This window comes from Hyalella azteca, unplaced genomic scaffold (genome assembly GCF_000764305.2).
Source record: "Hyalella azteca isolate HAZT.00-mixed unplaced genomic scaffold, Hazt_2.0.2 contig14273, whole genome shotgun sequence".
Lineage (NCBI taxonomy): Eukaryota > Metazoa > Arthropoda > Malacostraca > Amphipoda > Hyalellidae > Hyalella > Hyalella azteca.
In genome coordinates this window covers 122,092-149,560 of record NW_025944164.1, presented here as the reverse complement: position 1 = coordinate 149,560, position 27,469 = coordinate 122,092, and the positions used below count along the sequence as shown (strand labels likewise).

At 40.0% G+C, this 27,469-nt stretch overlaps 1 protein-coding gene across 1 annotated transcript in view; it reads right to left on the bottom strand.

The window, feature by feature from the left end:
• The window catches only part of LOC108672605, a 78,852-nt gene extending 52,431 nt beyond the window's left edge, over positions 1–26,421 (bottom strand). The window contains exons 1-2 of the mRNA XM_018160304.2: positions 25,510–26,421; positions 20,636–20,653 (exon numbers count right to left, since the gene is read on the bottom strand). Coding sequence (XP_018015793.1) covers positions 20,636–20,653; positions 25,510–26,122 — 631 coding nt within the window. The 5' untranslated portion in view covers positions 26,123–26,421. The remainder of the gene's footprint in view (positions 1–20,635; positions 20,654–25,509) is intronic.
• Between the last annotated feature and the right edge of the window lie 1,048 nt (positions 26,422–27,469).

Here is a 27,469-nt window from a genome sequence, read left to right as displayed (position 1 = left end):
TAACCAGTTTTACAGCGAAATATCGACCCACAAACAGGTACCTCGCTGTGGGTATAGAGTCACTCTAAAAACTTGCCACAGCGTCTCATTAAAAGGACAATAAGCAGCGACTAACGCGACCGACATTCTTCCACAAACTTCCGAGGTCTCGGTGCGTCTGGCCACAGACGCGCTTCTCTTTCTGCTGGCCAGAATCTTCATGCGTGTATACACGCTATGAACGCAGGAATTAGGAAAAACGCGTGTATACACGCTATGAACGCAGGAATTAGAGGTTTTATGGAAAAACAATGTTTTATGAAAAACAATGGAATTAGGTTTTATGGAAAAACAATGTTTTATGAAAAACAATGGAATTAGGTTTTATTGACCTGAAAACTGGCCGGCATTTACGAACGAAAGAATCACGATATCGTAATACACAATTTATTTTTAGCAACGCATTTCACGGCTATAACCAGGTTTTGATAGTAAAACAAACTCTGGTAAAATGATACGAAGTATTTACGCTAGTTAACCTCGAACAAGTTACATACGTACTCGGGTATATCTCAAATATCCGTATCTATTACCCGTATTTGAGTGGCCTTAAATAGATAGATACGCGTAAAATTCTTTGAAGTCTATGGCTTGTTGCCCGCACGGTTGAATGTGTATAATCAAGGAAAACCATGAACGCACTCTCATCTTCTGAAGCCTTATTATTGAATCGATGGGCTGATGCAACCCGGATCAATATCGAGCAATTTTTAATTGCATGACGAGATTTAACGCCGTCTGCTTCTCAAACCGAGACGTGGAAGTAATAATAAATATGCGCCTATGGGGCTTTGTCCATACTGAAATCAAGTACTCATGACACGCTCATGAGGCAGTAACTATGTGGAGTAACCTCAACTATACATGGCGATCATATGGCAGTAATTATAGTTATGCGAGTTTGAAATTCGATGACGCCTGCGTTGTTGATAATGCAATTTCTAATTGACATTTCCCCCATCACACATGTATCTATAGAACACTGTATGTATCTTATATAGAACATATTGGTAGCAGACCTTCGGTGATAAAAAACGATCATGGCAACCTACGACAGAACTTGAAGTCACGTTACTTCGTCTACGCAATAAGGTCTTATTTAAATTGGATTAGAATCTTTCTTCACGTAACAAGATCTCATTTTAAATGAGACTAGAATCCTGCTCACCTAACATGATCTCATTTTAAATGAGACTAGAATCCTGCTCACCTAACAAGATCTCATTTTAAATGAGATTAGAATCCTGGTCACGTAAAAAGATCTCATATTAAATGGGACTGGAATGTCATCGTGTAACAGGATCCTATTACAAATCGGACTAGAATCCCGGTCAATGTCAGTCTTTCGCTACCCGAGGAAATGCAGCTCAGCGAATCTTGGCGGGAAGCAGCAGGAAATTACGCGGTTGGTGTAAGCAGCTTATCCGCCTCAGACAAAGTCATAAGAATTACGATTTTTCGCGCCTCAGCGATGGTAATTTTTCTCATCCGTGGCAATTTGCAGGTGAAGGTCGTGGTTAGAGCCAACTTTATACGCTTACAAGTTACACCAGATGTCTCATGGATATAATAAAAATGAAAGTTAGTATTGAGGTAATAACTAAATAAATAATTGGTTAGCACCTCGCTTGTGATTAGAGCGGTAATGCAACCGTTGCTTAAATATTTACTCTAAAACATCTTTGGACCCATCAATTTACTATATTACTCCACATACCAACTTTTGTGATGATAACTCCATCGTTAAATTAGCCGTAAAATAATTAACAAGAAACGTGTCATATATACAAATTTGAATCAAATATCTAATAGAGAAAAAAAATCAAGTTCGTTAGTTTCGAGATAAATAAGAATTTTCTTAAGGTGCCCATGGCTTAATTACTACTCGTAAATTTGGCTCACATACAATAACATTTTTTTAATTACGAGACAGAATATGCATGTTTAATGAATAATCAAAATCTATTTTAAAAACTATTGACTGCGAGCCTAATAATAATTAGGAATAACACTCGCACTCTGAAAAAATATAACTCAGTGCTCACTGCAGTGAGTGACAGAGAGCGTATTTTCTGGTCGACGAAAACTTGAGGTCACGGACGGACGGACAGACGGACAGACAGACAAACGGACATGGCGAGCACAATAGTGCATTTTTTACATAAATAAGAAAATGCGCTAAAAATGACGACACCTTGTCCAAATAGTGATGTAAATTTTAGCTCATGTGCGGGTCATCCCGACACAGTTTGGACCAACAAAAAGGCGTATCAGTGTTACGTCAACGCTCTGCTCGTGTTTTGTGTAGTAAATTGTTTCACTATTGGGACAATATTATCAGTATATTTTTCTGAGTGCGAGTACGACGACATAGCGCCGCGCCCTCGCCGTGCGACGCTCGTGGCTGCGGAGAATCGCACCCACGTCCCGTCAGCACGCGCGCCCGGGGCCTGCACCCAGTCTGGTTCAGTGAAAAAATTATTTTGGGACTTCATTCAATAATTTTTGGTACAATTTTTAACAATTCTCAAGATATTTATATTATTTTTCAACTAATTTACTTCAAATTTTTGGCACCATTTTTACCAATTCTCAACACAATATCTTATATTTTCACTAATTTACTTCTGATACGCGTGTATAGTCACAAGGTATGACCTAATTTTCAACGAAAATGCTTCGTTCGTCTTTCACATTCACTGGCACGCAAATCTCACTCCTGACGTACACGCATAAAAAGGAGTGAGACTTTTTCCAATTACCTATACATTATTTGCCCTTGTGTGGGTCATCCTGACCCAGTTTGGACGCCAGAAGGAGCATCATAGCCACTTACACTGAGTGTTATATAGTGTTGTGGAAAAGAGTTACCACTTAATTTAGTGTACTACAATTTCAACAATATAACCCATTCATTTATCTGCTTGTACAAAAGCGCGTCACTTGACCCATCATCGACGCGTCGTTGCCGCAACCATTAGAGCGTCAAGCTTCTCGTCAACGTCTGCTATTAATTCAGGAGGCAGCCACGTCAAGATAGTCGCGAGTATATATATTACGCTCCAACAACCCCTGACATGTTCATTGCCATGCTCATATGTACCTATAACTACTCATTGACATGCTAGTTGCCATGCTCATCAGCATGTTCATATAACTCAGTGGTTCTTAACATTTTTGGTGGTACCGAAGCCTGCAAGTTCCATACATGCATTCATCGAACCCTTCGCAGGTGGAATCCCCTGACATGTTCATTGCCATGCTCATATGTACCTATAACTACTCATTGACATGCTAGTTGCCATGCTCATCAGCATGTTCATATAACTCAGTGATTCTTAACATTTTTGGTGGTACCGAAGCCTGCAAGTTCCATACATGCATTCATCGAACCCTTCGCAGGTGGAAGAATAAAATGTTTTTTCTTAATTAAAAACATATGTCTATGTTATATAACTAAATACTGTATAACTGCATAAACTGTACCATGCATCATTTGCACACAAAATCACTTTGTTGGAAGAAAAAAACCTACACAACAAAAATTTCGAACATAAACAAAAACAGAATGAATATTCATCGCAAATCAATGTGACTTTTGTTGTTGCTTCAGTGCGACAATTTCAGGAATGCGCGGCTTCACCTTCACAAGTGCCACTCTCGTATCATTTTTACAACAAAGTTTGTTCTTTTTCTTCGTTTTGATATTTACCATCATCGGAAAGGACTGCTTGCAAAAATATGTTTTAACAAACGGTATGAGAATATCTAGGGCTTTCTTATAGCAATAAGGAGGTACGCTGCGATTTGGAGACACCAAAACGTTGAGAGCGTTGTTGTTCTGAAGAGTTGCTGTTGAACCTGGCTCTCCTGCAGTCAAATGATTTCGTCCGAGTATTCATCATTCACATCTTCGGTCGCAACACTAAACGTGAACGGCTGTCTCACCCATGCTAGGTATGAGATTCTGGTAGAGAAGTATCCGTGGAGAGACTTTGCGAGCTCATCTAAGCGCATTGCAATTGCTTGCTTGTTGCTTCAGTTTCCTGGGTACAGAAATGTATCCGGTAACAGGTGAAATGTCTCCGGCTTGTGACGTCCCGTGAAAAAAAAAACGTCGAACCCAGGTTAAGAACCACTGAATTTATAACAAATCATTAGCATGCTCGTTAATATGTACCTACCGTAATAGGCAGGTACATTCCAGTAGCACTTAATGCGACAATCGCGGAGTACGCTTCTGCAACTTGGCTATCAAATATTAATTCGTGTCCTTACATCGACCTGTGACAACCAAGTTGGAGGAAATGTGTAGTCACCGACGACAGCACCACAAACAACAGCACTACCAACAACAGCACCACCAACAACAGCACCACCAACAACAGCACCACCAACAACAGCACCACCAACAACAGCACCACCAACAACAGCACCAACAACAACAGCATCACCAACAACAGCGTCTCGCGTTCGTCGAGATTGAGTCGTTTTCGACGCAGCGTCTGAAAGCCTCGGCCGCAGCGAAGTCATCCGTCAAAGTTGATTGCTTTACCGCTGCTGCTACCCTGCTGCTGATGCCGCTGCTGCTGTCGTAACAGTTGATGCTGCTGCTGCTGCTGCTGCTGCAACAGCTTGTGCTGCTACTGATGTTGCTGCTGCTGCTACTGCAACAGCTTGTGCTGCTACTGCTGTTGATGCTGCTACTGCAACAGATGATGCACCTTCCGTTGTTGGTGCTGCAACAGCTAATGTTGCTTCCGCTGTTGCTGATGCTGCTGTTGCAGCTGCTGCAACGGCTGCGGCTGCTGCTGCTGTTGCTGATGCTGTTGTTGCAGCTGCTGCAACGGCTGATGCGAATGCTGCGATGCTGCTGCCGCAAACACTTGGCTGTCAAGATATAAAACTTTATATTTATTGCTTGATCGCAATAACGAACCTTTGAATTCGTCAGCGCCAGAAGACCATGCACAGCGACCGAGTCGAATGATTACTAGCGATTGAATCATTCGAAATAATCCTCTTAATCCAGCGGATTTGTGGATGCCCTGAAATTGAAGAGCGATACAAAATAAAGAAACGAATCTCATGGCGTGATTGAAAGGAATTGTTCGGCAATCTCATCGAGAAATAACCGTAGCCAACAATAATGGCCAGCAGCGATCACTTCCTGTATTGTCCAGATTATTATACGAGCATATGACAAATGAACTAACTTTATCATTGCAACTAGTGTTAAATGGCGGTCTCGCTGAAGAAAAACCTGCAACTATTATTATTTATCACCATTAGGAGTTATCTGTAAATCTTTCTGTATATCTATTTATCCGGTGCTACTTAGCTTATTTTCAAATTCAAATTAGTTTGTGAAAATTGAACAATTCGGGATGTCTGCGTGTAGGACAAGCTATAGTATTGATCAGGACATAATTTGGAAAATTTACACAATTTCCATTTACACAATCCGGAAGTTCCAAATTTTTCGATTTTTTTTACCGTAAATAATTTGGATTTCCTAGCTGACGTCAGAAACAATTTTTTATCTCAGTTGTTAACCATCTTCGGAAGGTCGAGCAAATTGTCAATCGTCCAGCAGGAAAGAACTTAAAGAAGTCACTTTAAAAATAGATTCAACATTAATATTCTTTTAGTTCTCGTGTCTCAATACAATGCCTCATAAAATTAGACTTAAATTTAAACTGAACAATTCCAGTTATTCATGGTTTCTTCCGTCTTAATCCTGTTAATGGTCAATTTTGAGAGGCAGCCTAATATTGATCATGGCAGAGACGTACCATCTTTTCAGTCGTGAACTGTCATGCAGTTTACAGTCTGACACTGTACCTCACTCCTTCAAGGGACTAATTAGTAGTTATACATGAAATTGTAAGCCTCAAATTAGTCATAAACGAACACATTTTGCAATCGTCTGCTCAATTGACTGTCCTGCACGACTCATGAAATTGGAAGCGTAAAATTCTGACGAGTTGAATCTAATGAGATCAAGTTGAAATGCTCACAGCTTTGGCTTGAATGGGAATAGAAGAAAAGTGTTAGCAATAAAGTAACTGAACCATTGAACACTCAAATTTACATCGTTTATAAACATTTAATTGAATATTTTTACGAAAAAATTATAAAAATTGCAGTTTTTGCGGGTGTCTATTTAATTTCAGTAATTGAATTTTCAATCATTCTCAGCGCGATGTTAAATCCCACAATCATTCTTAGCACGATATTTTACACCACACTTATTCCGAGCTTTATAGGCTTTATTTTTCAGTATGTCACAGGAAGATTCGTTATCCATGAGTGTATGACAATAATAAGCGTTATTCATAGTGTATCACATGAAGATGGGTTAGTTATCTGTATAATTAAATTAAGATGCGCTACTCATTAGTCTTTTTACATGAATATACATTAGTTATCAGTCTTAAATGTATCGACATTTGGGACGCCGCATATATGCGTCGAGTCCCGGCCATATAGCGGACGTATAAACGACGAAACAAATAAGCAGGAAAACAAAATAATACTTCACTCAACACGTTGCATTGAAACTGCAAATATTTACCAATGAAAATGACGGCATGCACGCCAATGTTGTAGGCACCTTGTTTCGGCTTACAATACAGAAATAATTCAGGCTCATTCAGTGCACCCACTGCCATGTGATACACAAGAGGGGCGCAACATCTCAATTATACCTACCATGGTGATATACAAGGTTGTAGGCACCTTGTTTCGGCTTACAATACAGAAATAATTCAGGCTCATTCAGCGCACCCACTGCCATGTGATACACAAGAGGGGCGCAACATCTCGATTATACCTGCCAAGTGATATACAAGGTTGTAGGCACTTTGTTTCGGCTTCCAATACAGAAATAATTCAGGCTCATTCAGCGCACCCACTGCCATGTGATACACAAGAGGGGCGCAACATCTCGATTATACCTGTCAAGTGATATACAAGGTTCAACATGTGAAATATGCCTGTCGTGTGGTGTATAAAAACTAACATCTTAATTACCCCGCCATGTGGTATAGGTACTCTTATACAAGAGACATCTCAATCATACCTGTGCGCAAGATAGATTGTAGTGTTCTTACCAAGGCATTGCACGCCAATGTTGTAGGCACCTTGTTTCGGCTTACAATACAGAAATAATTCAGGCTCATTCAGCGCACCCACTGCCATGTGATACACAAGAGGGGCGCATCATCTCAATTATATCTGCCAAGTGATATACAAGGTTCAACATCTGAAATATGCCTGCTCGTGTGGTGTATAAAAGACAACAGCTTAATTACGCTGCCATGTGATATACTCCACAAGAGACATCTCAATCATACCTGTGCGCAAGATAGATTTTAATCTTCTTACCAAGGCAATTCCGAGCAGTAGTTTATTTTAATCGATAGTATTTTAATCGATGTAATTTTTTAATTTTTGGGGTAATAATTCATATCTCAAAACGCTTAATTCGGTCGTAAACCGACTGATTTTATTGATTAAAGCTCATGGTAGCAATTAATTGAGTAAGGCTGAGGGCAGTCATGTACGTAGTCAGACTAAGGGCAGCCATGCGTGCTAATTGTTAACGGTGCTAATAAAATATTGATTATAAAATTAATAAGCGGTTGACAAACATAGCAACATTATATGAGGCGGCCGCCCGATATTATTATTAACCCGGTACCCAGTGAAAATTAACAGACGCGACAGCTTCCGATTTGGAGTACCAGAAGCTGAGGGCGACTCTAAATTTTGTTAGGGTAGTTAAGACTTGTTTATGTAGCCCATACGCTGCGTTGCACGGGTGAATCGAGTGATCGATGAAAATTCATACAATGTTCCAAGAAATATATAATATATGAACACATGTTTATGAAATAACTACAATCAAGCGTAAGAAATAAAGATGGAAGATGGACGCTATGATGAGGCATAATTTCAATTCCTTTAACAAAAAAGGTTTGGTGTTCCTCTGAAGTTCTCAAGTGCAAAACAGCCTCCCGAATTTTACAAGTAGAAAATATTTTTAGAAATTAATTTTTTCTATTATTTCTACCAATAAAAGGATAACACATTTTGTACTCTTTTCCACAAGTACATTGAGACTAAATGTCAATAATTTCACCTTCATATTTTTCATGTCAAAAGAAATAATCATGAATGAGAGAGCAAGCACGACAACATAAAAAGCGATAGCGCCGTTTATATTAAAAATGTGAAATATTACAGTTCATTTCTTTACTCACGAGGTTTCACAAGTCAACTTGATACAAGTTATCTCAGAAAAATAACCGCATCAGAAACAATTGTAATGATCGAAATTCCCTGTGCAAGAGATGTAAAATAACCGCATCAAAAACAATTGGAATGATCGAAATTCCTTAGGCAAGAGATGGAGCAAAGATGCTCCTCAAGAGGATGTGGCACCGCTGAATGCTAATGAAGAGATCGAGGCGTCGCGGGCTAGAAAGCTCAAATCATGGCCGACAATGCGACCAAAGCGGCGACGTCGGGGCAAGCCTGGCCAAAATGAAGTCATATTGAGAGCCCTCGAGCGTACGGACTACCGAGCTCCATCATCCAGCACCTCGTAATTTGCAGCGAAGCAAGCGCACAGCAACCTGGTATCTGCTACTGTCAAGCGCACAGCAAGCTGCTCTTACACAGGCAACTGCTATACAGTCAAGCGCACAGCAAGGTGCTCTTGTGCAGGCAACTGCTACAGTCAAGCGCACAGCCACCTGGTATCTGCTACTGTCAAGCGCACAGCAAGGTGCTCTTGTACAGGCAACTGCTACAGTCAAGCGCACAGCAAGCTGCTCTTGTACAAGCAACTGCTACAGTCAAGCGCGCAGCAAGATGTTCTTCTACAGGCATCTGCTACAGTCAAGCGCACAGCAAGGTGCTCTTGTACAAGCAACTGCTACAGTCAAGTGCACAGCAAGATTTTCTTCTACAGGCAGCTGCTACAGTCAAGCGCACAGCAAGGTGTTCTTGTACAGGCAACTGCTACAGTCGAGCGCGCAGCAAGATGTTCTTCTACAGGCATCTGCTACAGTCAAGCGCACAGCAAGGTGTTCTTGTACAGGCAACTGCTACAGTCAAGTGCACAGCAAGCTGCTCTTGTACAGGCAACTGCTACATGCAGTCAAGCGCACAGGCAACGGTTACATCCCCTAGTAGAGTACCTACTTTGTCATACAAGTCTGACAAATTTAAACTAAAAGTAACTTGCTCAGCAATGACAGACTGCTACAGACCAGCGCAGAGCAATCAGTCTTTAACGACAAGTGCTACAATCATGCGAGCAGTAACCTTGCATGCTACTTCCCTATGTCATTGCCATTTATTATTAATGTCAATTTTCATACCCGTTCACTGAACAGTCCTGTAAAATCAAACTGCTATAGAGACTGCTACTTTTCATGGGCCGACTGCTACTGTCTTGCTATTGTCGTAACTTGCCCTGCTACAAACGACTGAGACAGTCATGCGTAGAACAACAGCCCCAAGTTACAGTGACTGGCACAATTATGCGTAGAACAACGTATTCTGTTACAGCGATAGCTACAGTTACATTTGATCTAGAAAAAAAAACGAAAGAGTAAAAGGCAAATCCAACACACAGCCACTTTACGTTCCAAACAGAACACGACAAAGAAAAACGTATGCAACGTGCAGCAATGCTAGTGTAAACGTTTCAAGTGGTTTTAAATCAATGAATTTTATCCAATAAGTTCGTGGTGACTCAGCTTCTACATTTAATATGAATTTTACATAAACATGAATTTAACAGTCATTTGCAAGCATTAGTTGGTGTATGGATATCAGCGCGCTATAGCATTGCCACTCAAATTACAAAACAAAATTCTCGCTAAAATGATGGCTGAGTGGCATGTGCCGAGTGACATTGCGGTCTCCAAGTGGCATGTGCCGACTATCATGGCATGCAGTCTCCAAGTGGCATCTGCTCAGTGGCATGTGCCGAGTAGCATGGCATATGCAGTCTCCCAGTGGCATGTGCTGAGGGGCATGTGCCGAGTGGCATGGCAGTCTCCAATCAAGTGGCATGTGCCGAGTGGCATGGCAGTCTCAGAGAAGAGAGACATAGGCGAGCAATACGAGGTGTTTTAGCCGCGTAGGAAACAGCGGCAGCTTGAACAGCTCCACCATGTAATTATGGCATTGAGTTGAGGGTCTCTGAGCGCTGTCGGCAAAACACTGATCAGCCGACAGAGGCACTTCTTCCTTATATAGAGCAAGCAATGCCCGAGCATGACGGCTTGCTTAGAACGGGTGTCGGGCGTACGCGTTAGGCAACGCATAAGCAAATTCTTTAAGACGCATGATTGTAGACAAACATAGCTTGGGTAAATCTACGGAAGACACTTTTAATTAAATAAATATGTAATTATATTCTGTAAATGTAGATAGCCTGTAAAAATCGTTTGTCTGTACAAATATATATTCTGTTTAGTCTGTATAAATACTATATATCTATATATAATGTACGTTTGGTCTATAATTATTTGTAATCTCGCACTTTTCAACTTGTTATAGCCTATCCATGCGCATGGCTGCTTATAGTCACCTAAATACCAAGCGCAGAGCATACACACGTTGGCTAGATTTTGCCCAAGCGCAAATTTTTATTTGCTGACTTTGATAGAATATTGAACGTTTATTTGTCGTTGGTACGGAAATGCACAACAAAACTTATTCGTCGCCATGAAATTACGCTTACTCGTTGCTACTCCAAGTGAACCGCAAAAAAAGATCATGATGCACTGACAGCAATGAATGCCAAGTCAACACTTCAAAAGCCATTTTAGAAAAATAATTACCTTAAAAACCTGATTATTATCTGCATCAAATTGAAATTAAGTTCTGAAATGTTTTGCTGCTGAATTTTTAAGTTAGGAAACACGAGTTAAACGGTTTTTAGTTGAGCTCTTATACGTTGCATGGTTGTTCAGAACATCGATGGTTAGATGAAGGACAAATGACCTAATTTTTAAACAACTGATGACTTATAACTTTGGCGGAATTCTGAGATTCCAGTCGCAATTATTCATAAGTATGAGGTTAACATGGCGTTGATTAGTAATCCCTGCTATATTTTAATTCCATGGGCATCTCGGAAAATGTTGAAATTGAAGAAGCTAATAAGTGCTATTGAAAGTGTGCATGTTCAAACAAACATAAGATGAAACATGGAAATCTTGTTTGAAAGTCATTTCAATTTAGGAAAAACAATTTTGCGCCTTTTAAATAAAATGAATAAAAATATAATTTAAATTTTGTATCCTACCCTTTCTTGCCAGTTTGAAAGGCTCTACTATTGTCTCACTAAGAAAACAATTACATGGTAGGGTAATATATCCTGACACGATCAGTATTCTGGTAACATAGCCCAACAGACGCAGCATATATTTCTACGGCACCAGCCTTCAAACACGCTAAGAAATAACAAAATTCGACAAGAAATATAATAAATTTGACAAAAATATAATAAATTTGACAAAAATATAATAAATTTGACAAAAATATAATAAATTCGACAAAAATATAATAAATTCGGCAAAATATAACAAATTTGAAAAAATATAATAAATTTGAATACTATAATAATTAATTTGAGTAATAAAATAACTAGTCGGATGGTACTAGAGGCCAAAAAGACATGCATGCCGCGGCAGGCAAACGTTGCCCGCACTTTCGCGACTGGGCGACGTAGACGAGACGAGGCTTGCGACCGCAGCGCCGGCATACCGTGGCGGCCTACACCGGCCGTTACAACAACAAACTTGCAGAAATCTACAAAAACTTTCGAACGCGCTAGGTATGTGAGCTGGCCCAGCCGCGACCATCATCACACAGTCTTCAGGAGTGGAATCATTTGATCCAGTCGCTGCAAGTGCAGCAGCACGGATAGTTCATTCAAATTTACAAATAGCATTGAATTTTATTGAAGAAATGTTATAATTGTTATGAAGTCATTTCTGTGAGATCGCGCAAGTGCAGCAGCACGGATAGTTCATCTAAATTTACATATAGCATTGCAATTTATTGAAGAAATGTTATAATAATTATAACGTCATTGTTGTTAGATCGTCACACGTACGAAATACTTGTTAGTTATCATTTTCACGAATCCGACTTAGAACGTACTGTCATTTTGCTGCAAATCTTCGAGAGTCAGACTGTTGTCCAAACTGTTGTCAGCAAAAAATATAAAATCCATGAATTTCTATGTAAGTTATCAAATTTGTTTACACTTTACAATCCTTAGGGGTTGAGTTGTGGTTCACTCACACATTTTTCTTTCACGAATACTTTTCAAAATTCCATATGATAAATTCAATATATTGAATTTAAAATGAAGAAAAAAAATTAACTACTAAAATATTGAAATAAAAAAATTTTCGTTCGATTTTACTACGAGTATGAGTGTTCAATGAGGGCAAAAAATTCCTCGATAAGTGTCAACAGTAAGAAAAATAAATACAAATGAAATCAAAACCATTCACGCTGTCTTAAAAATATTGCAAACGCTGTTTAGCGGATACAAGTGTGTATGGTCAGTAAACATGTAAGAATTGAATATAATTCGGAGGCAAATACCAAACAGTAAATTAAGGCGAACAGATCGAAAAAGAGGTAGAAAAAAAGGCGAAGGAATTTTTTCACCAGATGAATGAAAATGCACGGATAAAACTTCTGCGTTATTATTATCTGCCACTAACATGAGTACTTTTCTGCATGGCTGTAGTAGTTGTAGTTGTTATATACGAAGAACAATTCCACAAATTAATTATCTCCGTTCCAGGGTTATGAACTGTGGGCCTCAGAAATAAAGTAGAGTCCATTGATCCATGATGGAGGGACAATGAACATCATGTAGCATAAGGAAACATGATGAATTAGTAGGGGTCACTTGAATTAAGATTTGTGCTCAAATCAAAACTAAATGCCTACCGACTTCCATTTCTGGCCAATCGTGCTTCAGAATTTTTCACCCTTTATCCATTTCTCGCAAAAATGAGGAAATCGTGCATTGCAAGATAATTTGGGTATGACAAGTCCTTGCCAGGTATACTCAGACTGCTCACACTTTACGCTGCCAAGTCCTTGCCAGGTATATGCACAGGCTACTCTCACTGTACGCTGCCAAGTCCTTGCCAGGTATGCACGCACTGCTCTCACTGTAAGCTGCCAAGTCGTTGCCAGGTATATGCACAGGCTACTCTCACTGTACGCTGAAGAGTCCTTGCCAGGTATACACAGACTTATTACACTTTACGCTGCCTAGTTCATGCAGGTATGCACAGATTGCTAACACATTACGCTGCCAAGTCCTTGCCAGGTATGCACAGGCTACTCACACTTTACGCTGCCAAGTTCTTGCCAGGTATGCACAGATTGCTAACACATTACGCTGCCAAGTCCTTGCCAGGTATGCACAGGCTACTCACACTGTACGCTGTCAAATCCTTACCAGGTATGCACAAACTGCTCACACATTAAGCTGCCAAGGCCTTGCCAGGTATGCACAGGCTACTCTCACTGTACGCTGCCAAATCCTTGCCAGGTATGTACAGGCTGCTCACACTTTACGCTGCCAAGTCCTTGCCAGGTATGCACAGGCTACTCACACTTTACGCTGCCAAGTCCTTGCCAGGTATGCACAGGCTACTCACACTTTACGCTGCCTAGTTCATGCAGGTATGCACAGATTGCTAACACATTAAGCTGCCAAGTCCTTGCCAGGTATGCCGAGAAATCGAACGAGTCTGGCGAGTTCAAAAGCAGCAAACGCGGCCAAGAGAGAGCAAGGCCTTCGGATGGTGAACTCCGCTCCCCAAGCTCAAGTGACACTAAGGCTTCATTATTTGAAGTATAATACAACCAATGAAATTATCATCTATCTGGTTTATGCCACTCAACGGTAATATTGGCATATCATATTCTGTATTAGACGAATTCACTAACTTTCATCACGCCAATTATAAATAAAAAAAGTACCGTAGAACTTATCCTCAGAAGAAAACATCCAGCATCCAGTATATTTTGTCATCAGAATTTGTGACAGCATGACTTTGATTCTGTATGCATTCTTGAAGCTTTCAATTAGTGTTCTGGTCCAGTTAAAGGAGCTGCACGGACGATAGTGTATAATTTTAATATTAATATTAAATTCGAACATTTCATTATACCGACAATTACAGACTAGAAGAAATATATAAATTTACTTTTAAATTATTTTTAAAATTGACGAATTTTCCAATCAACGAATGATTTCTATCGTTGCAACCAAAGAAAAACAAAGGCTAAGAGAGCCTTGCGTATTTAAGACGATCCGCGTATCAACACAGTCTTGCTTCTTTAATCCGTAAGACGGTCGTTCTACCGGACTTTAAATTACTTCATTACGGGCAATATGCCGTTGTTTCGTTATTGTATCTGTTTATGTCGTAAAAATATTGCATGGGTCATCTTTACACGAGGTAAGACACGCATGTATGAAGTCATAACGTAAAGTTACTTGCATCGGTAATGCAGCATCATGTGGCAGCCTTGTTGCAGTAGAGCCACATACCATATCTGGCAGCCATGTTGCAGTGGTGGCACAGCGCCATGTGGCAGTCATGTGGCAGCCATGTGGCAGTCATGTTGCAGTTGTGGCACAGCACCATGTGGCAGCCATGTTGCAGTGGTGGCACAGCGCCATGTGGCAGTCATGTTGCAGTTGTGGCACAGCGCCATGCGGCAGCCATGTGGCAGTCATGTTGCAGTGGTGGCACAGCACCATGTGGCAGCCATGTTGCAGTGGTGGCACAGCGCCATGTGGCAGCCATGTTGCAGTTGTGGCACAGCGCCATGCGGCAGCCATGTGGCAGTCATGTTGCAGTGGTGGCACAGCGCCATGCGGCAGCCATGTGGCAGTCATGTTGCAGTGGTGGCACAGCGCCATGTGGCAGCCATGTTGCAGTGGTGGCACAGCGCCATGTGGCAGCCATGTTACAGTGGTGGCACAGCGCCATGTGGCAGCCATGTTACAATGGTGGCACAGCGCCATGTGGCAGCCATGTTACAATGGTGGCACAGCGCCATGTGGCAGCCATGTTACAATGGTGGCACAGCACCATGTGGCAGCCATGTTGCACTGGTGCCACAGACCAAATCTGGCACTACAAGGCACGCTGGCCTCAAGCTTCCTCCTTCACCCAATCATTAATTTTAGCCGAAATATCGACGGCCGACGATGAGCCTTCATTCGACAAATCAAAATTATCAACAGGGCTGCGACAGCAGTAATTGTCTGCCGCAGTAATTGTCTGCCGCAGTAATTGTCTGCCGCAGTAATTGTCTGCTGCAGTAATTGTCTGCCGCAGTAATTGTCTGCAGCAGTAATTGCCTGCAGCAGTAATTGTCTGCAGCAGTAATTGTCTGCAGCAGTAATTGTCTGCAGCAGTAATTGTCTGCAGCAGTTGTTGTCTGCAGCAGTAATTGTCTTCAGTAAGAGATGGCAGCAGAAAGAGATGGCAGCAGTAAGCGGTGGCTGCTTCTGATTGTTCAATTGTAAACGACTCACGAAAAATCATCGTCATTCTTATAAATACTCAGATTTTTTTCAAATTTTTAAAAACTCATAACATACCCAACCCATCGCTCGTGGAAGTCATAATTGGTAAATATCTTGAATTTTAAAAGAGTCAATACCGGCGACACAAGGAGTTTGAATTCACAAAAAAAGGCATTCAAGATTAAATTCGTCATTGAGTCAGTTTCATCTACATGATGAATAAGCCTGAGCAAACAACTACGAATGAGAAGAGCCTACCAAGGTGTCAAGGACCCAAGTTAGGTGCAAGGACCTAAGTTAGGTGCAAGGACCCGGCACCTTACTTGCGAATGTGACAAACACATATTCCAAGTCCACATCTGCATCGATCACAGCTGGCAAGGACCCGGCACCTTACTTGCGAAGGTAACATCTTATCCGACACGAGACCAAGATTAAGTTAGCATCAGCCTCTGAGATTGTTAGACCAAAAGTAGGCACTCTGGGGAGACCATCACAGGAATGCCAAGCAGGCCACGACGTCTGAAGCGGTGCGCGACCCAGGGCAGCACGGTGGTCCTAAGAGACCATCTGGACGTCGACCAACTGCTGCTTCTCGGGAACAATCAGAAGCAGTCGCAAAACCTGATTTCCGATATATTTAACAGTCTCGTTGACCACTGAAACTGTACATGGATTTTATCAGCGAGGAATCTAATGTACACCATAGCAGTGAGCAAAAAATTAATTCGCTCGCTTTTTGCTTTTCTTCCAAGCTGGTTTAGAGGTTTCAATCACGAAAGATTCTTAACATGTAAGTAAAATATAAAAAATACGTCAATGATATCTAATGGATATGAGAATTCGGAACTTTATAACATGGATGAAAGGAGCGAGATTTGCACTCATAATCATTTTTTTAGAATAAATAAATTAAAGTCGCGTGAATCTCTTCGTGGAGACTATAAAATCGCAGAATCGCAAATCTTAAAGATGATGGAAAGTTTGGTTGGCCTCTACAGCCAGCAAAGTTCAGAAGAGTGTCAAAACAGTCGCTAAAATTGGAAGCCTGGTGGCAGGGTATGATTTATGGTTGTTTTTCATGCATCATTGTTGAAGTTGCTGGCTGGCAAGAGAGTCCATTTGTCGCTATCGGCCGCCATGCTGGTGATCATAGCTGCTCACAACTCACTCAACTCTCCAGTCTGGTAATTTGCTCTGAAAAACCTCGAATTATTTCTAAGGGGCCATGTTTCATGATTAGAAATGCACACATCATAGTATTTTTGGCGTCCTCCAAGCGCTTGTGCTGAAAAATTATGCCGTTTTGCTCAGGTGCCGTGAAGAAGGCAGAGTTTGCGAGCACGTGTTGCTACCGACGCCGCAGGGTCTTGTCCAAAAGACTGCGACCCCCGTCTCCTCTCGTCTGGCCAACACATACAACACAAGACACTCTCATTACTCCATTTTGTACAAACAATGCGGCTCTCTCGAAACATCTGGTGCCTCTCACCTCATCAGGTACAGCAAATCAATCGCCACGGACAAATAACGTGGAGGAATTTTATTGGGGTGCATGCAAGAGGCTACTTTGGATTGTGATGAAGAACACTGGCTGGTCGCTGTGCGCTTAAGAAGCATGTAAGGGGGAATCAGCTCCCTGTGGTGTAACCCCCTCCCCTCTCTCGAGGAACCAGAGTGACCTCTCCCTTTCTTGCCGCGGCCCTGCCGCCGACAGCACCTGTTCATCGCTCGCACCTGCCACTCAACACCCGTATTTAGTGCTACTCTAACACCTAATAAACTCCTTTCAACGCCCTATAACATTCAGTGTTCAGTGAAGCGTTCACGTAAACCTGAAAATTAAACGAAAATGTGTAAAGAAATCGTCGTAGCAGCCATTTTCGGATGGCCTTCAGCATTCAGAGAGTTTTTTTCGAGTGATCATCGTCTCGTCGTCGACCATGAGACCGTAACCAATTGAGAAGCACGCGCAGTGCAAGACTGAGTGGAAATGCCCTTGTCCCTTTATTAATTAACAACATACTAATATTTATTAAAAATCGCGAGACCACTTTGAAAATTACCGAGAAATTCAAGTTGACATGGTGATATAATTTAATAAAAACTTATTCCATGTACACGAAAAATTCCTCTTCGTAAATATGAGGAAGTAAAAAATATACCCCACTAACATAACGTAGAAAAACAATGACTGTTGGTTCGATTATTCACCGCGTATACAAGTTTCGGTCGTTCTTATTGATTAGCGTACAACAACCCAGTTTTCATAATTAACATTTCTACGATTTGAGTAATTAAAAGCTAAAACAGAAATATACCTATTCTAGACGAAAAAATAAAAATATATATAATAATAATAACACGAGTATTGTGACAAGCCTCATCTATTTAGCCTTAAAACACCCTCAAATTATTTAGGTACTGAAAAACTCAGTGAAGATACAACTCTAGATTTCCACCTTGCATAATATAAAATGTCACTGAATTAGACTCGTAAACAAAACCGCATTCAAAACTTTATTGTAGTTGGAAGGCGTTATTAACAGATTCTGTATGTTTCAATCAATTAACTATGTATGAGAGCATGAACTAACGATAATAAGCATGTATTTTTAGTTGTATTCAACATGCAAGCTAGAATACGAAATGAACCTTATCACAGTAAAAAATTGATACCTACATATAATGGCAATATGCACAACCTGCTCTGAGAGACCGAATGCAGTGAAAACGGAAACGAAAAAACTTTTAACGGTCAATATTATTGAACTTGTATTTATGATAAGCACGAACATTAGAGAAATATTCAATACACTTAAAAACTTAATGAGCGACATGCGCTCAAGTTAACTTGAAGTTAACTTGAAAACTTTAATCTTTAATATTAGACATCACGCTTATCGTGAATTCCATGGAATGTCACTCGATCTATGCAAAATTCCTTAGCACGGTCTGGACGAGTCCGCGAAACTATTCGTTTAGTTCGACCAATTGTGATATCATTTCAATTCAATCTTACTGACAATTACAGCCATTTACATATGAGTAAGCCGATCAACGGATATGACAAGGATATTAGTAAACTTTTTAGATCACAAATAAACAACTCAATTAATTAATTAACATGCAAGAAGAAAACAAGCCTCCAACTTCAAGTCCACATTAGAGCGCATAACGATCATCAAATTAGGCACTTGCAACGCGAAACTTTTTCTCGTGGCAAGAGTTTAGTGCGCATCGGGCTCACTCGTTCAACAAACGAGAACCTCTCCGCAAAGTTCCGCGAAACCTCGGCACTTTGTTTGACCAAGTCAGGAATGGCGGTCTGAGTCTTCGAGCCTTTTGTATGATAGCCGATTTAGGGGTGCAAACAAGGTTGTCTTCCTGTTTGCTTAGGGACATCCAGTTTACCCAAACGCGTTGCAGTTACCAGCCATCAAGAGTTGACTGGACAGAAAAAGCAACGTTGGTCATTTAGTTCAATGGGAACAGATCACGGCTTCAGAACGCTGCGTTAAGTGGATGGTATAGGAAAACGTGCGTAAGATGCATCAATACGAGGTTGCCCACAGAACACATTGATTTTTATTCAACTGAGCAAATGAACAGAAACGCCTCCAAATTCATTCGAAAGAACTAAAAATTTTTAATAGTTATTAAGTTTGTTTTGACAACAATTCTAAGCACCAGGAAACTTAATTGGCAATTTATTAAGAAAATGAATAAATCGACAAACCCAAGTCAAATCCAACTCTCTTGAAAAGCAAACTCAGATGGTATTATGAAATTTCTCAAAGCCATATGTTAAATTTACATTTTTAACCACAGAAAATTTTAGAGAATAAATTAAGAATAACTTTCTCAAATAATTCCTTCATGCACAGCCATTAAACGTACGTGAGTAGTAGGTAATCAAGCAATTTGAAAGACTAAATTTGCATGAAAAACGTTCTGAAATGAACCATATTAGTGCTTATTATATAGTGTGTTCTGAAGTGAACGTTCTGAAGTGAACCATTTCCGTTTTAAATAAATACCAATTTCAGCGTCTCCAACTTCAACGCTAAACACTATTTTATAATGATGCCAATTTACAATTATAACGAGAATTCCTATTATACACGAAATTTTACTAGAAACATGTCAATAAAGAAGCTAATTAAGAACCATTATAACGAAAATGTAGAGATTCTAATACAACCGCAACCTGTAGCAGTCCTGGTCAACGTACATCCAAGGCAAGGTCGTAGCAATTAAAAGAGCGGCCGGTCTATTGTGCAGTTACGTGTGGAAATCGCAAATAAGCAAGGAATGTGTATTGCAAAATTAAAATCCGTTGAATTTCCTGTTTTTCGATCCTAATTAATCTCGATGGGGAAGTCGTTGAAAAATTCCAATTAAGCTAGAAAATAAGTCGGCGTGGTTTGAGCTACATGTAAATCGATCTCTCAAAGAATAATAGATACATAGTTTAGTAGAGATATAGTATAGTAGTAGTTAGAGAACATATAGTTAAGTCACCGTTCATGCCAATTATTTGTCTAAAAAATCAAATTAATTTAAGATTTTTATACACGTTAATCGAACTTGTGTAAGGTCTTGATAAAGTATCCCCACTAAATGGTTTTTGTCACTTACATGTTCCATTATAAGTGTTCACTTCAAATTACATCGTATTAAACCTGAAAATTAATACAAACCTGCGGTTTCATGTATGCAAGTACTTCAAGGCAAAATATTTAGATAGCGTGTAGGCAAAAATATTTATGACTCTCTAAAATAATAACAATTACTAGTAAAGTATGCGTTTCTGGGTCCCTCTCACCAGGCAAATGGGGTTTAAATGGTTAGTAAACCGATTCAACAAAACAGCCTATAATTCAGGGTCAGATTTATCTGGTGGGCAGCGACCTCAGTAATTGCTAACGACGAATGCTCAGGCTTACCGATCTGGGCAGCAGTCCCTCACGGAACACACTTGCTCACCTCTCGGATGTACGTTGTCTGTGGAACGAAAAGAAAGTGTAATTAGTGGCAATCACTTAAACTGTTATGAACTCAAGATATTTTATAATGTGGTGGCAAAAACAAAACCTAAAAATAACAACAGTGGAATTAATTAGAATAGGCCGATGATGAGGTACAGAACAACTTTAATAGCCTTGTTTTTTTTTTTTAATTCTTGTCTGTAGATGAGGATATCTTTTATATTAGTCATCATCGAAAATTCCAGTTCGTGCAGATGTGCGAACTGGAATTCGACAAGAGTTTCCTTACAAGAAAACCCAAACAAATTCAAAAAAATTTCCAAGAATTGCCAGAGAAACTTCATGACCTTGAAGTCACGAGTTTGATTCAGAAAGAAGCCAATGTTCGAGTTCCTCGAGTGCCCACCCGAAGGTTAGGCACTCCAGTGCCCAACCTTCTGGTACTAAGGAGCTCTCTCTGTACTCTCTAGTTCGCGCTTCAGGCCGAAAAAGAAACGTTCCAGTTCAGAAACAAACAGCGACTCAAATTACCCGATAAGAAGAGCATTATAGTCACAGAAAGACAGGCTCAGCGATCCTTATCTCGCAGAATGGATGGCCACAAGACTATCTCTTAGTGAATGGGACAAGATCCACATGAGGCACAACAACCCAGTTTACTTTCAGATCATCTTCGACGCTACCGAGCTGGAAGGCATGAATCTGGTGTCAAAAATAACTTGGGAATAAGGTTTTAAAAATGAGCGTGGATTCGGAATCGTCGTTAACCAATTAAATTCAGATTTAACTTCTGGATCAGAAGGCTTTAGTCGTTCATACGAATATTTTAAATAGCCTTGCACCGAAAAGTCTTACGTAAATTGCCATGGACATAGTTGAGCCATGGGTTAATTAATGATACGTGCTAATGATGTCGCTCAAATTATTGTGCAATTAAGAATAGCCTGCCTACAAATCTGTCACGAGTAATACCTATAACTATAAGTTAGTAATACCTATAAGTTAGTAATACCTATAAGAAAATCGACGTTGCAATAGTTTCAAGCGAAAGCGAACAACGAAGACTGGTAAAAAAAAGGTGTAGTCATCACAACACGTCATAGAAAAATAATTTTTCCAGTTGAATTTCATCACTCAATTCATGGCGCCTTCCAAATTATCTGAACAACTGCAATTCTGGATGAGCAACACTAGATCGTGTGAGCGGATTTCTAGCATTTGTCGTTTTCTTGTTCGATTTTGAAGAGACTGTTCGCAGCGCGAATTTTTTGTCCTGCATCGTATCATAGTAGCTGAGGAATGCTGGTAATTATCGCTCCGTGGGGATCGCAATACCTTGATCAAAATTAAAGGTGGTATATGACTGGCCGGCGACCGAACATCCATCATTTAAAACCTGGTTCCTAGTACTTGGTAACTGGAGGTCTGGTACGCCTGAGTTTTGCTGGATAAACGGGGACATTTATAAGGTTGACTGGCTTCGCTAGATCCAACTTATGCGCGGATATAGAGTATTTTATAGCCACGATGGCCATGACCCCATCTTCATCATAAGCAAGTGGACTGCATTTGTACACAGAGGACCCCGTACGTGTCTACAACTTGGCTTCAGTACTGGAAACGCCAAGTATCATCTTATAGCACCCATAGATAATAAAGTCCATGAGCAGACCTGCATGAGAACTAAATTACAGAAAAAGTGAGTGAGAACAACGCTAATCTCATATTACACTCGCAATTTAAAGTGTATTTTCAACAAAACAAACGTCAACTATTAAACTTATAACGCAACAATAAGAATTGACTATTGGCGAATATTCGTGCATCCCCTGTCCATTATCCGCTTCCACGGAAGCGATGAGGAACGAAAGTAATTTCTGGTGCTATATGTACCGAATAAAAGTACAATAATTTATGATTGTAATTAGTTATAATTATGAATCGTATACCTGATCACCCGCTACCGTGAAATGATACCAAGAAATTTAATCTGTTCGAAGAATTCATTAAAATAAATGCTTGCTTCGACAATACTTAATGATGAGTAATGAAAAATATTTGCAAGCAAGAAGGAATATCAAAATGCAGCGCAATGGCTGAACGGTTTTCAGTCAACTATACATACGAATAGCTTCATATCAAAAGCCGCACTATAGGACTGATGCATGCACGAGTTTTCGGGCGCCAGAAGTCCGTAAGATAGCTAATTGTAGTTTAATATGGTTTTAAATTGCGTAGCATTCAATAATAAACATTTTTCAACGCAGTTACCTGCATGAAGCCTCGTCCTTCTCGTATCAGAAGTCAGTGTTGATACTTCGCAGGAACAATCGAAGCTAACACATGATAACTTGAAAAGAATTGTGTTCCAACAAATAGCGTGCGGTGAATCTCTTGATCTAGAGTATAATTTGGCCTGAGACGGAGTTTACTAATTGTGACGAAGTAAACTATGCAATCGATAATTATATGCATCCCTAATAGGACTATCCCATACCAAACGAGCGGCTTAGAGTTTTTTCCAAGTATTTAAATGAACGTCACGTAGTGGCCTGACTATAATGGCCAATCGCAAGTCCCTATGCCAGTAAATTTTCATTTATTTGGCGACACCTTCTCTACAGGGTAAAATTAATCGTTTTTTAATATGGATTAAAATCAAAATTTCATGAATGTTTGGGCACGACAATTAACTGGCAGTCGATTAACCCAAATACGCAATGATAAACTAAAATCTTTCATGTGAATTTTTGTCAAACCTATATTCCTGAACGGATATTTTGATTTCAATGCTGAAAATTTTCATGTATGAAAAAAAAAATTATGCGGTGCCGCCAACTAGATGTGCAAAAAAATCAGTAAATAACCTCCAGCGAGACGAGAAATCGTTACTAACTTACCAGACTAATCAATATTTCATATGCAAGAGGGACCTACAGTGCGTCGCAGAACACGTTTGAGCCTTGAGCCTGTTGAATCGAGTGCTTTTAGGCGGAGAGCAACATTACCGCTTTGAAACCTTTTAATAATAATTTTATTTATACGAGACATGAATTAACTCGCAAATACGTAGAAATTATATTCGAGAACATTTTCATTGACAGTCATGCCTCCCTATAAGCATGAAAACTCATGTTACGCATCGCATTTCCAGGTTATACGAAGAAGCTTTGAAGATGACGGGTTAGCCAGATAAGCTGACAAGTGGAACGTAATGTGCGCAGTACAGAAATAAGGGCTAATGATCCCTTTATCTTTTTGTGTGGCTAGAAAACGTGTTTACTTCTTGCGTCGCTAATCCGAAACATAAACAAACACCTCAATAATTTGTTCTTCGGAGAGTGATTTTTACATCTGCTGGCGGAAATGGATCCCAGATGGATACTTTTAAACTATTCACGAAACGAAGTAAATGAATTTTCAGTAGGTTAAAGTTAGGATTTAAATTTCCCCCAATCCAATATATTCAACTCGAAACATCCAACAAATACACCAGAAAATTGTGAACCTAAATTCTTCAATATCTCAAAGTTTCAAATCCGAGTCCAGATGTTACACGCAGTCTTTATCCATAAGGGTTAGGCAGCACATAAGGTATATACGTACGTGTGGATGACCAGACTTAGCTTTCGTACCAGACACTTTACTTTCACTTCAGCCTGCACATCATATTTTCAAGAATAGGCAAACGTTCATCATGGAGTGAGTTGCGAACGCCAAGTTGCTACTTTAACGGTTTTTATAAAGCGAGTTTCAAATAATTAATACCTTATTTTCACTCTAAGGAGTGATATTTTTTTATAAACAATAGGTAGAGAAAAGAAAAGTTCATATTTTTTATTCTAGCACGCTAGCTTGTTGCAATTCATGGCGACCGACCGTCACGTTTTCATAAAATTCCAGAAAATTTACCGGTAAACTTCGAATTGGAAGGAAATGGGGGTGTGACTATTCAGCTTCATATTCATAAGATAAATCAGTCAGGAAAGAACTGTTACTGTAATCTGTCCATGCCGTACACGTGATTTTATCCTAACGTTCATTATACCATTCGATAAGCATTCCAAAGCGTTACTTATGAAAAATAATTAAAGATGAAAAAAATAACATCTCAATTTTCTAGATATAGGTACGTAAGTGAACATTTTGCACAGGCTCTACATTACGTAAAGAGTTCAAACATGACTATGAATAAGATAATATGGTCAAAATCATTATTTTGGTTTGACGCTCAACCTGATTTGAATTCCTACAACCAAAAACCAACACATCATGGATTTGATGGAGCTGAGTAAAATGATAATTTGAGATAGCATAAAAGAAATCTTGATTAACCTCCAGTCCAATTAAACTTTTTAAGGCCCCTTGCTCGACATTGCCAGGCTACAAGGTCGTGCGTACACGATTATAATTCAACTTAACGAAATCTATATCTATGAATTTAGCTGTTCCACAGGGGAGCAAGAAAGTTGTCATTTCAGGTTCGAACTGTAGGTTTTATATCGTGCACCGCAACACTTTCGTAGCAAACCTGAAACCTACATTGCTAATCATGTAACGGTAAACAGCTACTAACGTAACGCCTACGTTTCTAAATGTGTAACGTAACACAGGTAGCGGCGTAAGGCCTATGCATCTAATCATGTACCTAACTTAACACATGCAGGTTGCAGCGTAAGGCCTATACTTCTAATCGTGTAACGCAATACAGGTAACAGCGTAAAGCCTACGCTTCTAATCATGTAACACAATACAGGTAGCAGCGCAAGGCCTACGTTTCTAATCATGTAACGCAACACAGGTAGCATCATGTAACGTAACACAAGTAGCAGCGTAATGCTGATAACCGGTATAGAGAAGACAAATACTCACGTGACGCTTGGCCTTCCATGCGTTCAGTCTTGACCTGTCCTTCGGGCGTGATGACTATGACCTGATGGGACGACGCAGACACTAAAACAACATTATTAATAAAAACTTCGTGGAACCTGTTCGTCCCATTAGCACTTCGAGGATTGCGTGTTCCGTCCTCCAACTCACTATCTCTGTACACATCATCTCTATCACGAAGTAACCTAATCGGTTCGGTTAAACCTTTTCTGTTTTTTCTTAACCGGTGTGAGCTTACATTGCTCGTACTAAGAGTTGACAGTCTAGTTATCTCGGCACCACCTGGTGAACTTTCACGATATCTAAACCTCCGTTGGTCAGTGTGCATTGATTGATTTAGTTTTGATCTCCTAGGTCTATTCCACGTTTGATGCCGCCTCAGGTGGGGGCGGACGTCACTGTTGCTGGGGTTGGCACTCTGGAAGGCCCCGGAAGCCGAAAATAGAGGTCTGTGGAGTTCTAGGTGCGAAAAACTGGAGTGGTCTGGCCTCCGGGGCCCTAGGAGTGGCGAATCACTCGATCGATTGTACACACTAAGACCCGAGCTGAGACCAAATTCAAAACATAGAAGGACAATAAGAACCTTGTTCTGCATGTCCAGCAGAACAAGGAAAGCCTCTTGATCAGTGCTGGGACGACAGCATCAAGAGGCGCAACAGCAACAGTAGCTGCACATGATGCCTCATGGCTTTACACGACCTATCAGCCCGACGAACTTATTGGCACGACACTAACTACTCCAGACCTGTCGCTCTCCATGGTACTACACAACATGCCAGTTGCCACCAGTCTCTTTGCTGCTGGCGTTGAACACAAACTGACCCAGAGCTCGTCATTGGCATTCGGGTTCATCCACAGTTTGCTCTCTCCCCGCTTCGACTCCGCCCATTGGCGGGTGCGAGAAGCTCGCTTCTCACCAAATTTACCCAAACACACCGGCAAACCTTTTAATTAACCAGACTGATGTGTCTGTGCCGCTACTTGTTAATGTGTCTAGTCCCACATCAGTTGTTGCAGGCGTATTAGTACTAAAAAGAATTTTCCTGATATGAGCTATCGAGACTTTTAGGAACGCGCAAATTCAATTAACGAAATAAAAAACTACCTTTTCAAAGTTCCTTGATGATAAATTATTTGAAATACTATTATTATGACTTATGGAATATTAAAGGGACTTCACCGAGAACATTCTTCTCGACTTATTACAGACTAGAATTCCGAGCCAAAACAACTCGTAATCGATAAGAAATGATGATAATTCCTAAACAAATTCAGCCACAGTAAAAATTTTGAATCGTGTAACAAATGATAAGTATTGAATTTGTGTCGCAAATGAGTTTATTAAAATAGGGGTTTACAATTTTAATAATGTTTACCAAGCATTTTAAATTCCACGTGTTGTTTAGGGTGGCGTGAAGCAGTTGAAAATTCCTTCTAAAGTCCACGGCAATTACGCGCCGTCTCTTATGAATATTGACTGGAACCCATTTAATTTCCTCTATGCTCGAAAATTTAGCCGGCAGAAATTACTGGATTATTAAATTAATATTTTCTATCAACTGATAACATCCCGTCTTTTTGTAAAACTAAGCTTAACGTGTCACATGTACCCACTTTTCAACAATTTAGGAAACGAAAAACAATTTACAATTTCGTGGCATCTTCGGTTGGTCACCAATTACTCAATAGTCTCCTAACACACATGCTTCAAACATTTCGATTAAACATGCTGTTTGTAGGGTAGCATATATTCATATATTCAGGTCGAAAACAAAATTCCAAGCTTTGCTATATCCTCACTTTGGCTTCAATTGAAAAAATCCCTTGTCCATTACGCAGGTTATGAATATTTAGCTTTCATTAAACGAGCTCAATACTTTAGCATAAAATCACAATTATAAAAGTATGTGAATTATAAGTTAATTAGATGTAACTGTTTTTT